General features: G+C 38.4%; 1 protein-coding gene and 1 long non-coding RNA gene across 8 annotated transcripts in view; one reads left to right on the forward strand and one right to left on the reverse strand.

Annotated features, from left to right (window-relative positions):
• The window catches only part of PTPRG (protein tyrosine phosphatase receptor type G), a 720153-nt gene extending 704524 nt beyond the window's left edge, over positions 1-15629 (forward strand). For all 7 annotated transcript variants that reach the window (XM_021070771.2, XM_021070773.2, XM_084988823.1 and 4 more), the window contains 2 exons: positions 13477-13612; positions 14753-15629. In XM_021070771.2, coding sequence (XP_020926430.1) covers positions 13477-13612; positions 14753-14899 — 283 coding nt within the window. In that variant the 3' untranslated portion in view covers positions 14900-15629. The remainder of the gene's footprint in view (positions 1-13476; positions 13613-14752) is intronic.
• LOC146397365 (uncharacterized) lies at positions 174-11897 on the reverse strand. Its single transcript, XR_014823439.1, has 3 exons — positions 11808-11897; positions 3101-3306; positions 174-273 (listed from the first exon to the last, which is right to left on the reverse strand). It is a non-coding gene; the product is annotated as an uncharacterized LOC146397365 (long non-coding RNA).
• Positions 15630-16406: the final 777 nt, after the last annotated feature.

Below are 16406 nucleotides of genomic sequence, written 5' to 3' on the forward strand. Positions count from 1 at the left end.
TGACAACCAGCAGTAGTGTTTAAAGAACACAGACAACCTCCAAAATAACTGGGTAGTTGCTACTAGTCAACGAAACATTAGGATACGCAGATACAGCATAAAGTCAGGGCTGCTTCTAGATATTTTCCCCCCACTAATCTGGGTTCACTTTTCAGATAAGATACCTCCTGAATTTTACCTGTTTTTATCAATGCAGATCAAATTCTGATGTCGCTGCCCAGTTCTATGATAAATACTTCAAGGGTCTCTCCTGAAGTCAGTAGTTCAGCTAATCTTAGATTTTCAGGGTAAAAGAAGAGGGAACGAAAAAAAAAAAAAAACAGCAACAACCAGTGAAACAATTTAAACAGAACTGTTTATAAACTGTTTGATACATTTAGCTATATTCAGCTTTGGGATAGACTGTCTTAGTCAGTGATTTTTATTTTATGCTACATGCCGAACATGTCACCTCTGGAATTAATCACTGTTGCATGTTCTTAGGCCAAAATAAGAAAAGAGCAAATTAATCCTAAACCAGTGAATCTTCACGTATTATATAGGTGAACTGGATTAAAAGCCACCTAAAGATATGTGTTCATTTATTTATCCACCATCTTTAAGAGATAAGTGAATCCATTAACATGATTTTTCAACATTACTCAAACACATTTTAAATAGTTTCCAACTCTAGTGCAATACTCTGAATGCCTCTTACCTTCCAGTTTCCATCTTACCTACTCTTTGCACCTTTAAATATCCCTTCCCTGTGGCCTACAAACATCTCAAATCCAGCATAGATAAACCCAAGCTTACATTCCCAGCCTGCTCCCACCCACTTGGTTGTACAAAGCAGAAACATATCCAAGGCCTTTTTTGTACCCCTCACTTCCACATCTAACTGGCCATAGGTCTTGTCAATGCTACCCATCCTCTCAGTACCCTGTTCTAATTCTTTTACAATCTGGTCCAAGTTTACTTCTCCAGCTATCATCCTAATCCTCAGCTGACTTCCTTCCTGCAGCCTACCATGCCCCCACAAATACTATTCTAAGTGCTCTTTGACTCATACACACTTCAAAAGTCACTCTTTTTTAAACTGTCTCTGGAGTTCCCATCATGGCACAGCAGAAATGAATCCAACTAGGAACCATGAGGTTTCGGGTTTGATCCCTGGCCTCGCTCAGTGGGTTGAGGATCCGCCATTGCCGTGAGCTGTGATATAGGTCACAGACGCGGCTCGGATCCAGCTTTGCTGTGGCTATGGTGTAGGCTGGCCGCTGTAGCTTCTATTCAACCCCTATCCTGGGAAGCTTCATATGCCGTGGGTGCGGCCCTTAAAAAAGCAAAAAAAAAAGAAAGAGAGAGAGAGAAAGAAAGAAACTAACTATCTCTGACTCATCCCAGAGGTGAGGATAGTCCACAAACCTCACATCCTTACGAATCCCATTCCCGTTTATCATATTGTAACTACTTGTTCAGGGCTGTCATCCCCACATTGCTGAGACCAGCAATGGTAACTTCTTTATCCCTGTCTCCATAGGGTGAAGCCCAATGCCAGAAACATAGTGGCTGGTGGATAAATGGTGGTATGCATGGGTACTATGTTTCAAGTTAGGATGACTTACCCAGCTAAGGATATGAACTCCTCTATGAACTTGCCCCAGATAGCCTTGCTTCATCTTTTGTTTACTGTTATTGTACTTGCTGACATTCACCTGTGAACTATAACACCAACTGACAAGGGGTTTTTTTTATTATTATTATTTCTTGCCTTTTTCTGGGGCTGCTCCCACAGCATATGGAGTTTCCCAGGCTAGGGGTCTAATCAGAGGATAAGGTTTTTTAAGCTCTGTCAAAATAGAAGTGGGCAGGCTTGGAAAGAAGGTCTAGTACACAAACTGTGTGATGTCTATCTGGTCTTCACAGCTGTGTATCAGTTTCTAGATAAAATGATGTAAGGATAAACTTTCTCAACAAAAAGTAAACTGATTCTGCTTAGGCACAGGCACAGTTTAAAGGCAAACTGCTTTATTCATAGCATCCTATATTCATCTGCTCAAGACAGTTCTATCCGGAGGCTGATCTGTATCATTACTGTCAAATTTTAAACACAGAGCCTGTGTTCCTACAGAAGTTTGGAACATAGCCATGGTTTTTACACAGTTTTGTGAGATAAGAGTAGATAGACCTTCACTCACAAAACAGAGGCCAGTTTCTTGTGCAAATACTTAATGTTAATTATTCACTCTGAAGCTGTGTCTGTCACCTTACTGGATACCATATTGGGATAATTTCATTTAACAGTTCTCTGGGTGTGATCTGAGGATACTTAGTTTGGAAGCAGGCGGGTTGGGGGGGGTGCTCCAAGGCCCTTCCAGGACAACTATTTTATAGTAATATGAAGATAATGATTGCCTTGTTCACTCTTATTCTTTTCTTTAGTGTACAGTGGAGTGATATCCCCACGCTGACAGCCAATGGAATATGTGCTGGCATGGTTTTGTGTTTTAACATTTTCTCAGTTCTAATGTCTCCTATAGTAATTATTGATAGATATAGCCCAAATAAGCAAAAGCTCTTTGGGACTCTTCAATAAATGTTCATTTGAATTTTGCCATGGGACAGTCCACAAGAAATGCTGAAATAGATGGATTGCTTTCTGTATCAACTGCTGCAAAGACCCCCTCAAATTAGAATTAATTCAGTCCTTCATTTAATCCTCAGAATCACCCCACTATGGGGGTAATTTTAGGATTCTTGCTTCATGTATGAGGAAATAGGGGCTGCAAAAGTAAGTAATAGGGCCTGTGTACACATTAGTGTACAGACCCAGGACCAGTTACATAATGTGTGGGGCCCAGTGAAAAATGAAAATGCAGGAATCCGTGCTCCAAAATTATTAAAAATTCAGGATTTCTAGATGGCAACATCAGAGCATTAAATTAAGTGCAGGAACTTCCTGAGTAGGGGCCCCATCAAAGAACAAGGCCCTGGGCAACAGCCGGGTAGGGGTCAAGCCAGAAAGTTTGTACCTGCCTTGGTCAAATCCAGATCCATCTAATCTCATTGGTTAACACTGCCTTCCAATAGTTTTCACAGCAAGTAATCCTGCACTTACCTCTCTTGTGTCTTTAGACTATGTTTTTTTTTCTGTGCTTTATTTTCTCATCCACGTTCAAAGTCTAACTTCTTCAAGTTCTGTGATTTTACGTTGCCATTATTCCCCAGGATTGATGCATATTCAAGCTTTCTACTGATTTCATAGGGAAGCTTCACTTCCTTCATAGTGACAGGGTTAAATTCTGCATTGTATTCTTGGTTACGCTTTTTAAAGCAACATCATAGAAGCAAAACAACAATAATTGTAATTATATGAAATAGTAAAAGTATAATTAAATGTCTGTAGGTTTTATACATATTGATGATACAAAGAGTATCAATGTGTTTTAAAATGAATATACACAGAGTCCCTTAAAAATATTACTACATTTTGGGAACTTAAAGTACTTTCATTTCTTTGAGGCATAAACAAGGGAAGATGACATTTTCACAGCACTAGTTAGGTAAGTATTGCTCTCAACAGGGCCTTTTGAGAAAGTGGCAAACAAACTACCAAAAATCCGTAAATTTATATACTATTCCTGTTTTAGCTAAGTTATAAATTACTTGAATCATTTTTTCCACCAAGTCCCTGTAATTTTAAGCGCAAATGCATGAAACTTGACAAACGTCCTTTAATCCTACTTAATTCCTCAACTTCTAAAAGAGAATGGCCTTTATTTTTTCAGTCTTTAAAGACTGATACTTTAAAGGATCTGTGCATTTGATTGATTTTCTAATCATGTTTAAAGTCTTATTGTGTAGGTACTTCCTTTTAATTTAGGTACTTATTTAAGAATGCCTAAGTATAGGAAAGGCCAGAGTAATCCCACATAGAGCATCCACTGCATAATAAAATACATAATACCTGACTTTCCTATCCAAATGGCTTTGTTAGCTTGAAGTGGAAAAAGAAAAAAAAAAATCCTGACAGTTTCACCAGAACAGATTAAAGCAAAGGTTAAATTCTTCCACTATTAAAAAAAATCGATACAAATGATTTGGGGCAGGGGGGTTGGGACCTCTGAGATATGCTAAAATGAAGAAGGTAAACTCAGTTCAATTTAAAATCTGAAGAAAAAACAACATGGTGAACAAACAAAAAAAAATACAGTGAATCAGGGTAAATAAAGCAGTCTGTATAATAGCATATTTAAATAATATGCTATCTAATAATATGCTCAGAGATCCAGAGGAAGACTGTGATGAATTAAAAACATGTATTATGAAGCAGGAACAAATTTAAGGCTAAGAAATGGAAAAATAAGAGGCTAGTAGTAGAATGGACAAAACTGAAATCAGACTCAGTTAAATCAAAGCTAGATCTAGAAGTTCTAAAACCTGTCTAAGGGGTCATCCATAGAAGAGATGAAAGAGGAAAAAATAATGGCTGAGATTCTCTAAGAACTGAATAAAGGGATGAATTCTTAAAAGGAATGATCAGGATAAACTGATACACTCAGAGAGATGTGAATACCATAATTAACAAGGCTGATGCAATAGTGACCTGTGAAAGTACGTTCCCAGGAGAGACTGTATGGAAAGCTGCATTGTCTCTTCAGAGACAAATGTTTTATTTATAAAAATTGACCGGAGTTACTGTGGTGGTGCAGCGGAAACGAATCCCACTAGGAACCATGAGGTTGCAGGTTCCATCCCTGGCCATGTTCAATGGGTTAAGGATCCGGTGTTGGCGTGAGCTGTGGTGTAGGTCGCAGACATGGCTCGGATCTGGCATTGCTATGGCTCTGGTGTAGGCCAGCAGCTATAGGTCGGGTTAGACCCCTAGCCTGGGAACCTCCATATGCCGTGGGTATGGCCCTAAAACAACAAAAGACAACAACAACAAAAAATTGACCATAAATGGAATTTGAACACATTCCCAGACAACTGATCCCATACAAAGCCACTGACTGCAGTGCATTAAATTTGAAACTAACCATGAAACGAGACCTCAAATCCATATACCCAGACACTAGAGTCCTTATATCTAGAATTAGAGGTAATTCATTGGTTAAAGAGGTAGTGAAAATAGAAAATATGGAATCTTAAAACTAAATGACAATGAAGGCACTACATTTCAAAACCTGGTAGGAAGTAACCAGACTACTCTCAGAGAAAAACAATGTATAGCCTAGGCTACATATTTTGAAATAAATATTAAAAATAAACTAAGCTTTCATCTCAAGAAGCCAAAAAAAGGACCAGATAAATCCACCAAAAGTACAAGGAATTAAGAGATAAAAGCAAATAGCAATGAAATGAGGGCAAGGAGAAGAAAGTCAAATTTAAGCAATAAATCTAACAAAAGTTACAAAAAAAAATAGAGAAGGCATAATTTATATTGGAAAGGAAAATCTACCATCCATTTACAGTTCTCAAATATTTTAAAAATTATTAATTTGCTTATGTGTGATAATATGTTTATTTTTTAAAATCCTATCTTTTAGAGTTTTATACTCAGTTATTAATGAGTAAAATACCTGGGGTTTGTTTCAAAATACATGGGCAGGAAGTAGACATGAAACAAGACCGTCTGTGAGCTGATGAGAGTTTTAATTGAGTGACAGCAGCATGAGGGTTACTATACCTTGTATATGTGTTATTTCCTTTAATGACAGATTAAAAGTAATAGAAATATTTTAAAGGTAGTGAAGTAAACATTTAAAACCCTTTAAACTCTATGTGAATAAATTTTTAAGCCTACCAAATCATTAGATATTTAGTGAACACATGGTCTGTACTAGTATCTGTTCTGAGCCACTGACATGTATCAGCCCAAATAGAAGCTCTAGCATCCCAAACTATGATGCCTTGAATATTCAGTTAGTTCCCCTGAATATTCCTTGTTTCTTCAACATCAAAATGGGGATAATAATAGTCCCTGTAGCATTGGCTTCTTCTGAGGATTAAGTCAGCACATGTAAAATACCTATAAGAAAGCCAGACACACAGAATTTTCAGACCACTAGGGCCCAGTAAGTTTTGACCAGGCTACTTTGGAACAGTAGCATACAGAGAGAAGATTTAACATGACCTCGATTAAGAAAAACAAGGCTAGCACCAGAATGGGACAGTATAGGCCAATGTTAACTTTTTTGAATATGGGTAGTAGGGTCTAAATAAAATACTGTCAAGTAAAACCCATCATGGAAGAGACTTATCCTAGGAATATAGAACTAGTTAAATGCTACCAGAAATTTCTCTGTGAATTCTGGACATTATTAAAAGAATTTCTTAAAAAAAAATTCAGTAGATGTCAGCAAGCATACAGTTACACCCATTCATAATTTCCTTCCCCCAAAGAAAACACTCTTAGCAAACTGTAAGTCAAAAGTATCTTTTTTAGCTTGATAAATGTTACTTCTCAGAAGCCTATAGCAAATATTTTTATTTAATATTAAAAACTTGGAGGTTTTAACATTAAGGAACACAATATGATACCTCTTCACGGTGTTAGAATGCAAAACTATTGATATCCTAGCCAAGGCAGTAAAAGCAAAAGATTTAACAACTATCAAAGAAAGAGACAAAAACAACATTATTGGCAGATAAAGATGTAGCCAACTTCCTGGAGAATCCACAAATTATTAGGACTTAAAAAGAGTTCTCTACATACAGCTGGATACAAGTTCACCAGGTGCAGATCAGTAACTTCTCTATACATCAACTGAAACCAAACAGTAATATCTTAAAAGGAGACCATTCTTCAGAGTAACAGGAACTCTAACGTATCAAGGAACTGCCCTAAAGTGAAATTGGAAAAGACTGTGTAGAACACTATAAAATATAATTGAAAACAGTAAAAGACCTGAGCAAATGAAGACAAGGCATCGTGTTCATGAACAGGAAGATTCAAAAAGATGTTCATTTCCTCAGATCTGTCTATTCAATGCAACCTAATCAATCCCAACAAAACTTTTTGGGTTCCTTAACTGTTCAGGATCAATTTCAGTATGAAACCAGAATGGGATGGGATGGAAAGGTAAAGCTTTATGGAAAGGAGTATACAAGTAAAAAATATTTGTTTGAAGCACTATCCTGTAGACATGCCTTATCAGATATCAAGTCTTACTAAAATGCTATGGGAATTTAAACAAATGTGGGGAAATACAGTGTAAAAAGCAGACAAGCAGATTAAATAGCCACAACAGAGAGTTCAGAAACAGGCCTGCATATATAAGAATTTAGTATATAATTTTTAAAAAGGCAGCTCAAATCAATGAGGAAAGATAAGACTATTCAATAAAATGTTGGGGAGTTCCCACTGTGGCTCAGTAGAAATGAATCTGACTAGTATCTAAGAGGACTCAGGTTCAATCCCTGGACTTGCTCAGTGGGTTAGGGATCTGGCATTGCTGTGAGCTGTGGTGTAGGTCGCAGATGTGGCTTGGATCCTGTGTTGTTGTGGCTGTGGTATAGGCCAACGGCTATAGCTCTGATTTGACCCCTAGCTTGGGAGCTTCCATGTGCCATGAGTGCATCCCTAAAAAGCAAAAAATAAAAATAAAAAATAAAAAATGTTGGGACAAGTGGTTATTGATTGAAAAAATAACTAAAATCAGATCCCTACCTTACATCAAAGCAAGAATAAGATTCCAATGAATTGAACAATTAAGCGTAAAAAATAAAATAGAAAAATGTAGGAGAGTATTTTTAAAATAGTGGGTTAAAAAGTGCCTTCTCAGAGGAGAGAGATGAAGGCAGCAGAGTAGGAGGATGTGGAGTTCACTTCTTCCCACCAGTATATCAAGAACACATTTTCAGAGGGAATAGTCCACACAGGACATCTGCTAAACACTGGCAGAGGAACTCAAACACCTGAGAGGACAAGAGGGATTTCTTTGTCACTGGGTAGGACAAAAGAGGGGGAAAAAAATACATGAAAAGAGACAGAAGCAGGTTGGAACCTGTGGCCCAGTGAGGGAGCTGAAGGAAAGAAGAAGGTGCCACACCTGGGGAGTCCCCTCACCAGTGCGGAGACCAGCCGGCACAGGAAAGGTTCTTCGGAGGCTTAGAGGAGAGCATAACAGCCAGTCTGTGGCAGGCAGAACAGAATGAGACATACACAAATGGTCCATGCAAACACCCTGTGCAGCACCCCAGCCTGGGACACGTCCATGGGTAGGAGCTGAGTGCCGGAGCAAGAGGCTTGGAGAAGAGACACAGAGACAGAATAGCTTTAGTCAGACTCATCAAGAAGAAAAGAGAGAGGGCTCAAATCAATAATATTAGAAATGAAAAAGGAGAAAGACACCCCAGAAATACAAAGGATCACAAAATACATAAGCAACTATATGCCAAAAAATGGACACCCTAGAAGAAATAGACAAATTCTTAGAAAGGTACAACCTTCCAACACTGAGCCAGAAAGAAACAGAAAATATGAGCAGACCAATCACAAATACTGAAATTGAAACTTTGATTTAAAAACTTCCAACAAACAAATGTCCAGGACTACATGGCTTCACAGTCTAATTCTATCAAACATTCAGAGAGGAGTTAACAACTATTCTGAAACTTTCCGAGAAAGTTACAGAGCAAGAAACACTCCCAAGCACATTCTATGAGGCAACCATCACCCTAATGCCAAAATCAGACAAAGATACTACACACAAAAAAGAAAATTACAGATTAATATCATTGGTGAACATAGACACAAAAATCCTCAACGAATGATTTGCAAATGAAATACAACAATACATTAAAAGGATCATACACATGATCAAGTGGGATTTATCCCAGAGATAAATTCAATATCCCTGGGATATTTCGGTATCTATTCAAGGATTCTTCAGTATCTGCACATCAATCAATGTGATACACCACATCAACAAACTGGAGAATAAAAACCATATGATCATCTCAATAGATTCAGAAAAAGCTTTTGACAAAATTTAACGCCCATTTCTGATAAAGTATTCCAGAAAGCACTTTATGCTTCAGAAGGTGGGCATATATTTGCAGCAACATGGATGGAGCTAGAGAATCTCATCCTGAGTGAAATGAGCCAGAAAGACAAAGACAAATACCATATGATATCACTTATAACTGGAATCTAATATCTAGCACAAATGAACATCTCCTTAGAAAAGAAAATCATGGACTTGGAGAAGAGACTTGTGGCTGCCTGATGGGAGAGGGAGGGAGTGGGAGGGATCGGGAGCTTGGGCTTATCAGACACAACTTAGAATAGATTTACAAGGAGATCCTGCTGAATAGCATTGAGAACTTTGTCTAGATACTCATGTTGCAACAGAAGAAAGGGTGGGGGAAAAATGTAATTGTAATGTATACATGTAAGGATAACCTGATCCCCTTGCTGTACAGTGGGAAAATAAAAAAAAAAAAAAAAAAAAAAAAGAAGGTGGGCATAGAGGGAACCTACCTCAACATAATAAAGGCCATATATGACAGACCCACAGCTGACATCATTCTCAATGGTGAAAAGCTGAAAGCACTTCCATTAAGATCAGAAACAAGACAAAGATGTCTGCTCTCTCCACCCTTATTCAACATAGTTTTGGAAATCCTAGCTATGGCAATCAAAGAAGAAAAAGAAATAAAAGGAATCCAAATCGGAAAAAAAGTAAAACTATCACTGTTTGTAGATGACATGATACAATACATAGAAAACCCTAAAGATACCATCAGAAAACTGCTAGGATTGGAGTTCCCATTGTGGTGCAGCAGAAATGAATCCAACTAGGAAACATGAGGTTGCGAGTTTGATCCCTGGGCTCACTCAGTGGGTTGAGGATCCAGCATCGCCATGAGCTGTGGTGTAGGTCACAGATGTGGCTCAGATCTGGCATTGCTGTGGCTCTGATGTAGGCCGGCAGCTGTAGCTCCAATTCGACCCCTAGCCTGGGAACCTCCATATGGCATGGGTGTGGCCCTCAAAGACAAAAAAAGAAAAAAGAAAACTACTAGAATTCGCCAATGAGTCTGGTAAAGTTGCAGAACAAAATTAATTCACAGAAATCTCTTGCATTCCTATACATTAACAACAAAAGAGCAGAAAGAGGAATTAAGGAAACAATCCCATTTACCATCACATCAAAGAGAATAAAATACCTAGGAATAAACCTCCCTAAAGAGGCAAAGGACCCTTATTCTAAAAACTTGAAGACATGGATGAAGGAAGTCAAAGATGATACAAATAGATGGAAAGATATATTATGTTCTTGGATTGGAGGAATCAATATTGTCAAAGTCAATCTACAGATTCACTACAACCCCTCTTAAATTACCAATGGCAGAGTTCCCATAGTGGCTCAGCAGAAAAGAATCTGACTAGAATCCATGAGGATACAGGTGTGATCCCTGGCCTCACTCAGTGGGTTAAGGATCTAGCATTGCCAGGAGCTGTGGTGTAGATTGCAGATGTGCCTCGGATCTGGCATTGTGGCTGTAGTGAAGGCCGGTGGCTATAGCTCCTATTCAGCCTCTGGCCTAGGAACCTCCATATGCAATGGGTGCAGCCCTAAAAGAAAAGAAAACACACACACACAAACAAATTACCAATGGCATTTTTCATGGAAGTAGAACAAAATTTTAAAAATTTGTCTGGAAACACAAAAGACCCCGAATAACTAAAACAGTCTTAAGAAAAAAGGAGCTGGAAGAGTCAGCCTCCCCAGCTTAAGACAATACTACAAAGCTACAGTCATAAAAACAGTATGGCACTGGCACAAAAACAGACACATAGATCACTGGAATGGGATACAAAGCCCAGAAATAAACCCATGCATCTATGGTCAACGAATCTACGACAAAGGAGGCAAGAACATACAATGAAGAAAAGACAGTCTCTTCAATAAGTGGTGCTGGGGAAACTGGACAGCTACATGTAGAAGAATGAAATTAGAACAGCATACACAAAAATGAACTAATAGCATACACAAAAATGAACTCAAAATGAACTAAAGACCTAAATACAAGACCAGATACTATGAAACTTAGAGGAAAATATAGGCAGACCATTCTTTGGCATAAACTGCAACAGTTACCTTTTCAGATCAACCTCCTAGAGTAATGAAAATAAAAGCAAAAATAAATGAGACCTAATTAAACTTAAAAAGCTATTGCACAGCAAAAGAAACCGTTTAAGAAATGAAAAGACAGCCCACAGAATGGGAGAAAATCTTTGCAAAAGAAGCAACCGACAAGGGATTAATCTCCAAAATATAAAAACATCTCATGCAGCTTTACCAAACAAACAGCCCACCCAGTCAAAAAAAAAGGTCAGAAGATCTAAATATAGACATTTATCTAAAGACAGACAGATGGCCAAAAAGCCCAAGTTACTTGTAGATAAGGTAACAAGGACCTACTGTATAGCACAGGGAAATTTATTCAGTACACTCTAATAACCTATATGGGAGAAGTATTTGAAAAGGGATGGATGCATGTGTATATAAAATGTGTATATAAAATATATACATAAAACTGATTCACTTTGCTGTACACCTGAAACTAACACAACATTGTATGTCAACTATACTTCAAAAAAATTTTTTTAAAAAGGAAAGCATTCTCAAACAAGATTCCAAAAAAGCCAACAATAAAAGACTGATAAATTTGATTACATCTAAACTACATTTCAGCATAATAGAAATGACCACAAACAATGTTAAGAGAAACTAGAAAACATACTTGCAGCATATACTACACATAATATAAAATAATTCCCATTTTAAAAAACTCATTTGAAAGAGACATACCTAGTAGAGGAAGGGTCAGGTAGATTAATAGGGCATTTCAGAAGAGGAAATCACTGGTGTTCAATAAACACAGCAAGGAATTCAGCTCCCCTGGTAATCAAGGAAATGCAAATTAAAGCAACAAGTAAGATCCAATTTTTCACCCATCAGATTGGCAAAAGCTAAACTTTAAAATGATGAGGATGGAGTTCCTGTCGTAGCTCAGTGAAACAAATCTGACAAGCATCCATGAGGACACAGATTTGATCCTTGGCCTCACTCAGTGGGTTAAGGATCCAGCACTTCACAAAGCTGTGGTGTAGGTCGCAAGATGCAGCTCGGATCTGACATTACTGTGGTGTAGGCCAGCAGTTACAGCTCCGATTCAACCCCTAGCCTGGGAACCTCCGTATGCCACAGATGCAGCCCTAAAAAGACTAAAACAAAATAAAATCATGAGGGGGAAGAAGTATTCTCTTGCTTAGAGGAGTACAGACAGGTAACAACTACTTGGGAGAGAAATTCACCTGTGTCTTTAAAACTGTAAATGGGCATACCTGTGTCCTTGTTCTTCTCTTGGTAAGGTGCTAATCTGTACTGCTGTAATTGTGTGTGTGAGGTACAAACAGCCAGATGAGCATTTACGGGGAAATGAGGAAGTCCAGTCTGCATGCAAATGAAATAATGAGCTGGATTGACATGTACTGATATCCCTAAATTTGGGAAGGCTGTACCCCAAAGTACAACACTTTTTCCTTTAGATTCCCTCTGAAGTTGGGGTGGTAGTTAGGGAGACGTTGGCCTAATTTGTATTACAGAGGTGAGGAAATATCTCTAATGTTTTAATTTCGTGTAAGAATAAATTTAGAAACTGCCTATTTAATACTTTTTGACAGAACAGTGGGCACCCAGGCATCAAAATTCTAGTCTCATTTCTACCATCAAATGGCAACACCACCTCAAACAATTCATTTAATCCATCTGTTTTCTCATCACTCACATGGAAGTTCTGTGCCATCACAGGTTCCTGTAAAATGAAGACAATAGCCTGGCCTGATGAAAAAGTCTGCTGCCCTTCTAAGCCATTTCTATGCATGTGTGTAAAGCAAAGATAACCATATTTTTCCAAAATTTTTATAGAAGGTGCTTATACTTGGAAAGTTTCACTGCAGTGCCAGAAATAATTACCAAATATGAAACTCATTTTGAAAATTCTCTGATTGCATTTTGAACCATATATTTCCATTTTTATTCATATTCTGGAAGTTCAATTTAGCTGTTCAGGATCATTAAAAGTCTTTTTCCAGAGCCTTTCACCACTTTTGCCTTATCCAATGGCCTCTAGTTAAAATTCTCAAATTATTTTTTCCTATTAGATCATCCAACTTGTCCCTAACATCAAATCTTCTACAGCCTTCCCAGGTCTAATTCTGAACCTCTCACTGCATATCAGATAGTGAGCAAAACATCTGGTAAAGCCAATGTGAGAGATTTCATGTTCATCAACAAATGTCACCTTTATGCTAACCTCTCAATCTCTCCCCTTGTCCTGCATTTCATTCATTTTTGTATTCTAGGATAGGTATTAATGCAGTCTCCTTAGCTTCTATGGAAATACATGATGGCAATTTCATTCCAATATATTCAATCCTGTTGTGAATCTGAAAGAGCTTTTTCTCCCCTTTCCAAGATACGGCGCAGTTTCTGCAGGAATGTTGTGTGCCCTTACCACCTTGTCCCAGCAACTGGAGAACGAAAATGCTGTGGATGTTTTCCAGGTTGCAAAAATGATCAATCTTATGAGGCCTGGAGTATTCACAGACATTGTAAGTACTTTGCTTATGGGCGAAACCTGTACAGCATCAATTGAAACTCAGACTCATCCTTTAGAACAGTGGTTCTTAACTGGGAATGATGTTGCCCCAGGTGATATTGGGCACTGTTGGAGACTTTTTTTTTGTTACAACTGGGGATAGAATGAAGTGAGTAGAGCCTGGGGATGCCGCTCAGCATCCTGCAATGCCTAAGATGGCCCCTCGGAAGGAAAGAATTATCCAGCCCAAGTGTCCAAAGTGCTGAGGTTGATAAACTCTCATTTCTAGAGGATAGTATTCTCTGGTTATAAAATACATATATATATCCTGGAGTTCCCATTGTGGCTCAGCAGGTTAAGAACCCGACTAGTATCCAAGAGGATGTGGGTTCATCTCTGGCCTCGCTCAGTGGGTTAAGCATCTGGCATTGCTGCAAGCCGCAGCTTAGGTCATGGATGTGGGTCGGATCCTATGTTGCTATGGGCTGTGGCTGTGGCATAGGCTGGCAGCTGCAGCTCCAATTCAACCCCTCGCCCAGGAACTTCCATAGGCCACAGGTGCGGCCCTAAAAAGACCAAAAAAAACCAAAACCAAAAACCAAAAAAACATATCCTATTATCTATAGTGAACTATCAACACTGAGAATTCATTCCAGAGAACAGAGATCAAAAGGACACAAAGAAGGCATAGGTCTTGATTATAAAGGATTCCAGAGGATTATTATTACTATTTCTTTTTTTTTTTTTTTTTTTTTGGTCTTTTTGCCATTTCTTGGGCTGCTCCCGCTGCATGTGGAGGTTCCCAGGCTAGGGGTCGAATCAGAGCTGTAGCCACCGGCCTGCGACAGAGCCACAGCAACGCGGGATCCGAGTGGCGTCTGCGACCTACACCACAGCTCACGGCAACGCTGGATCCTTAACCTACTGAGCAAGGCCAAGGATTGCACCTGCAACCTCATGGTTCCTAGTCGGATTCATTAACCACTGAGCCACGATGGGAACTCCCAGAGGATTATTTTTTAAGTTTCTTAGACACATATTCCTGTTTTTCTAGTGTATGAAAACAATATGTATTTTCACAATATGTATTTCCACCTGAGATGAAATGATTAAGCTGTTCTTTGGCTCAAATGGTCTTCCTCTTGTTTTGCAGGAACAATACCAGTTTGTCTATAAAGCAATGCTCAGCTTGGTCAGCACTAAAGAAAATGGAAATGGTCCCATGACAGTGGACAAAAATGGTGCTGTTCTCATTGCAGATGAATCAGACCCTGCCGAGAGCATGGAATCTCTAGTGTGATGGGAATCCAGAAAGGGCACTTACTTTGTAAAACTTCTGAAGACTGAGGACTTTTTTGAGGCCTTTTTTGCCAGACTCTAGGTTATACAATAACCCAGTTACTTTTTTACACTGATAAAAGTTTTGATATTTATTTTTTGCCATTTTATGTCTTAATGGTATCCTACTGAGCATTTGCACCTCTGTTCATTTCACACAGTGAAACGCAACTTTACCTAGTTTGCACTATCGGATCAGTGTTACTGCCTATAATCTAATACTAAAGCAAACCCTGAGGTGACATTCCATGACAACACACATGCTACTTTTTAATTCAGTACAGTGAAGGTCTTTGTTTTGACAGTGAATCTTGATTTCTTTTAATTATTATTATTATTGCTAAAGCAGTTGCAGTCTACTAGCAGGCAATGCTGTACTTTTCCTATCTCCTCTCCTGTTTTTTTAAGGCACTGTTCAATACTGTATGCCTTCTGTATTCTAGTGGAGTGGATGAGCACTGTTTCCTTTTAAAGAACAGCAGGTTTGGGGGAGCTACTAAGAAGGTCTGTCAAGCTCATGGCCTTGAAAGAGTTCCATTTATGATGGTGAAGATATCCATTAAGGAATTAGAAAGTTTAAGAGTTACTTCATGTGAACATCACTTATTAGTTACCAAGTTATATTCATAGCTTAAAAAAATGCCCAATTGTGTCCAAATAAAGGATATCTCTGTATGACAGTTTTCACGGTAGCTCTGTGGACAGTGTGTGTTATTTCCATTTTGACTCTCTGCAACAGATAGACCCCAAAAATCAGGGCCATCTTTTGCAAGGGAGAGATGGCGATATTTTACTGAACTCACTTTCAAAACCCTTGAGTGAATCTCTATCCGTGCTTCATGATTTATAATACCATACCTCACAGCAGGTGGAAAAATGAAAATCTTTGCAAGTGTGTAATTTTGAAACTACACTTCTGAGCAATTGCTATTGAACTTTGAGCAATTGCTAATTGCCCATCTTGCCTCTAAAATATTCCTGTTACTCCTATAGAAATCTACTCTACTACCTATATAGTTAACATTCTTTTCTTTCTTTTTTGCCAAATATTTCATGATAAATCTCCTAATTACAAAGATTCTTCTATTTAGGATTAAACTGAAAATATTGTGTTAGCAAAAGTCCTGGGACTCTCTAGATGCCCACACATGGATAAATCTGATTTGGAGAGAGAAAACGAGAATCTTAAGTAAAAGGTGTGACATTTTCAAATAGTTTTTAGAAGCAGAAGACAGCTTTCTGTTACGTCCTTTAGCTGCCAGAGCAGATACACTTCAGTAAAAGAGGCTGCTCATTGTAACACAGAGCCCAGGGAAATTATTTCTTGGAGCCCTATTCACCCTGCAGTACATGACGAGAAGATGAAGAGCATCAACAAAGAATTTCAGTTCAGCTAGTTAGAAAAATAAGCTACTTACTGAGATCTGTTTCTTCTACTGCGTATTTGCTTTTGATGGACAACTTCGTTC

This window comes from Sus scrofa, chromosome 13 (genome assembly GCF_054392235.1).
Source record: "Sus scrofa isolate SSC_HxYL_T2T_F1_AM1 chromosome 13, Sscrofa_HxYL_maternal_Yorkshire_Landrace_v2.0, whole genome shotgun sequence".
In the NCBI taxonomy this organism is placed as follows: Eukaryota; Metazoa; Chordata; class Mammalia; order Artiodactyla; family Suidae; genus Sus; species Sus scrofa.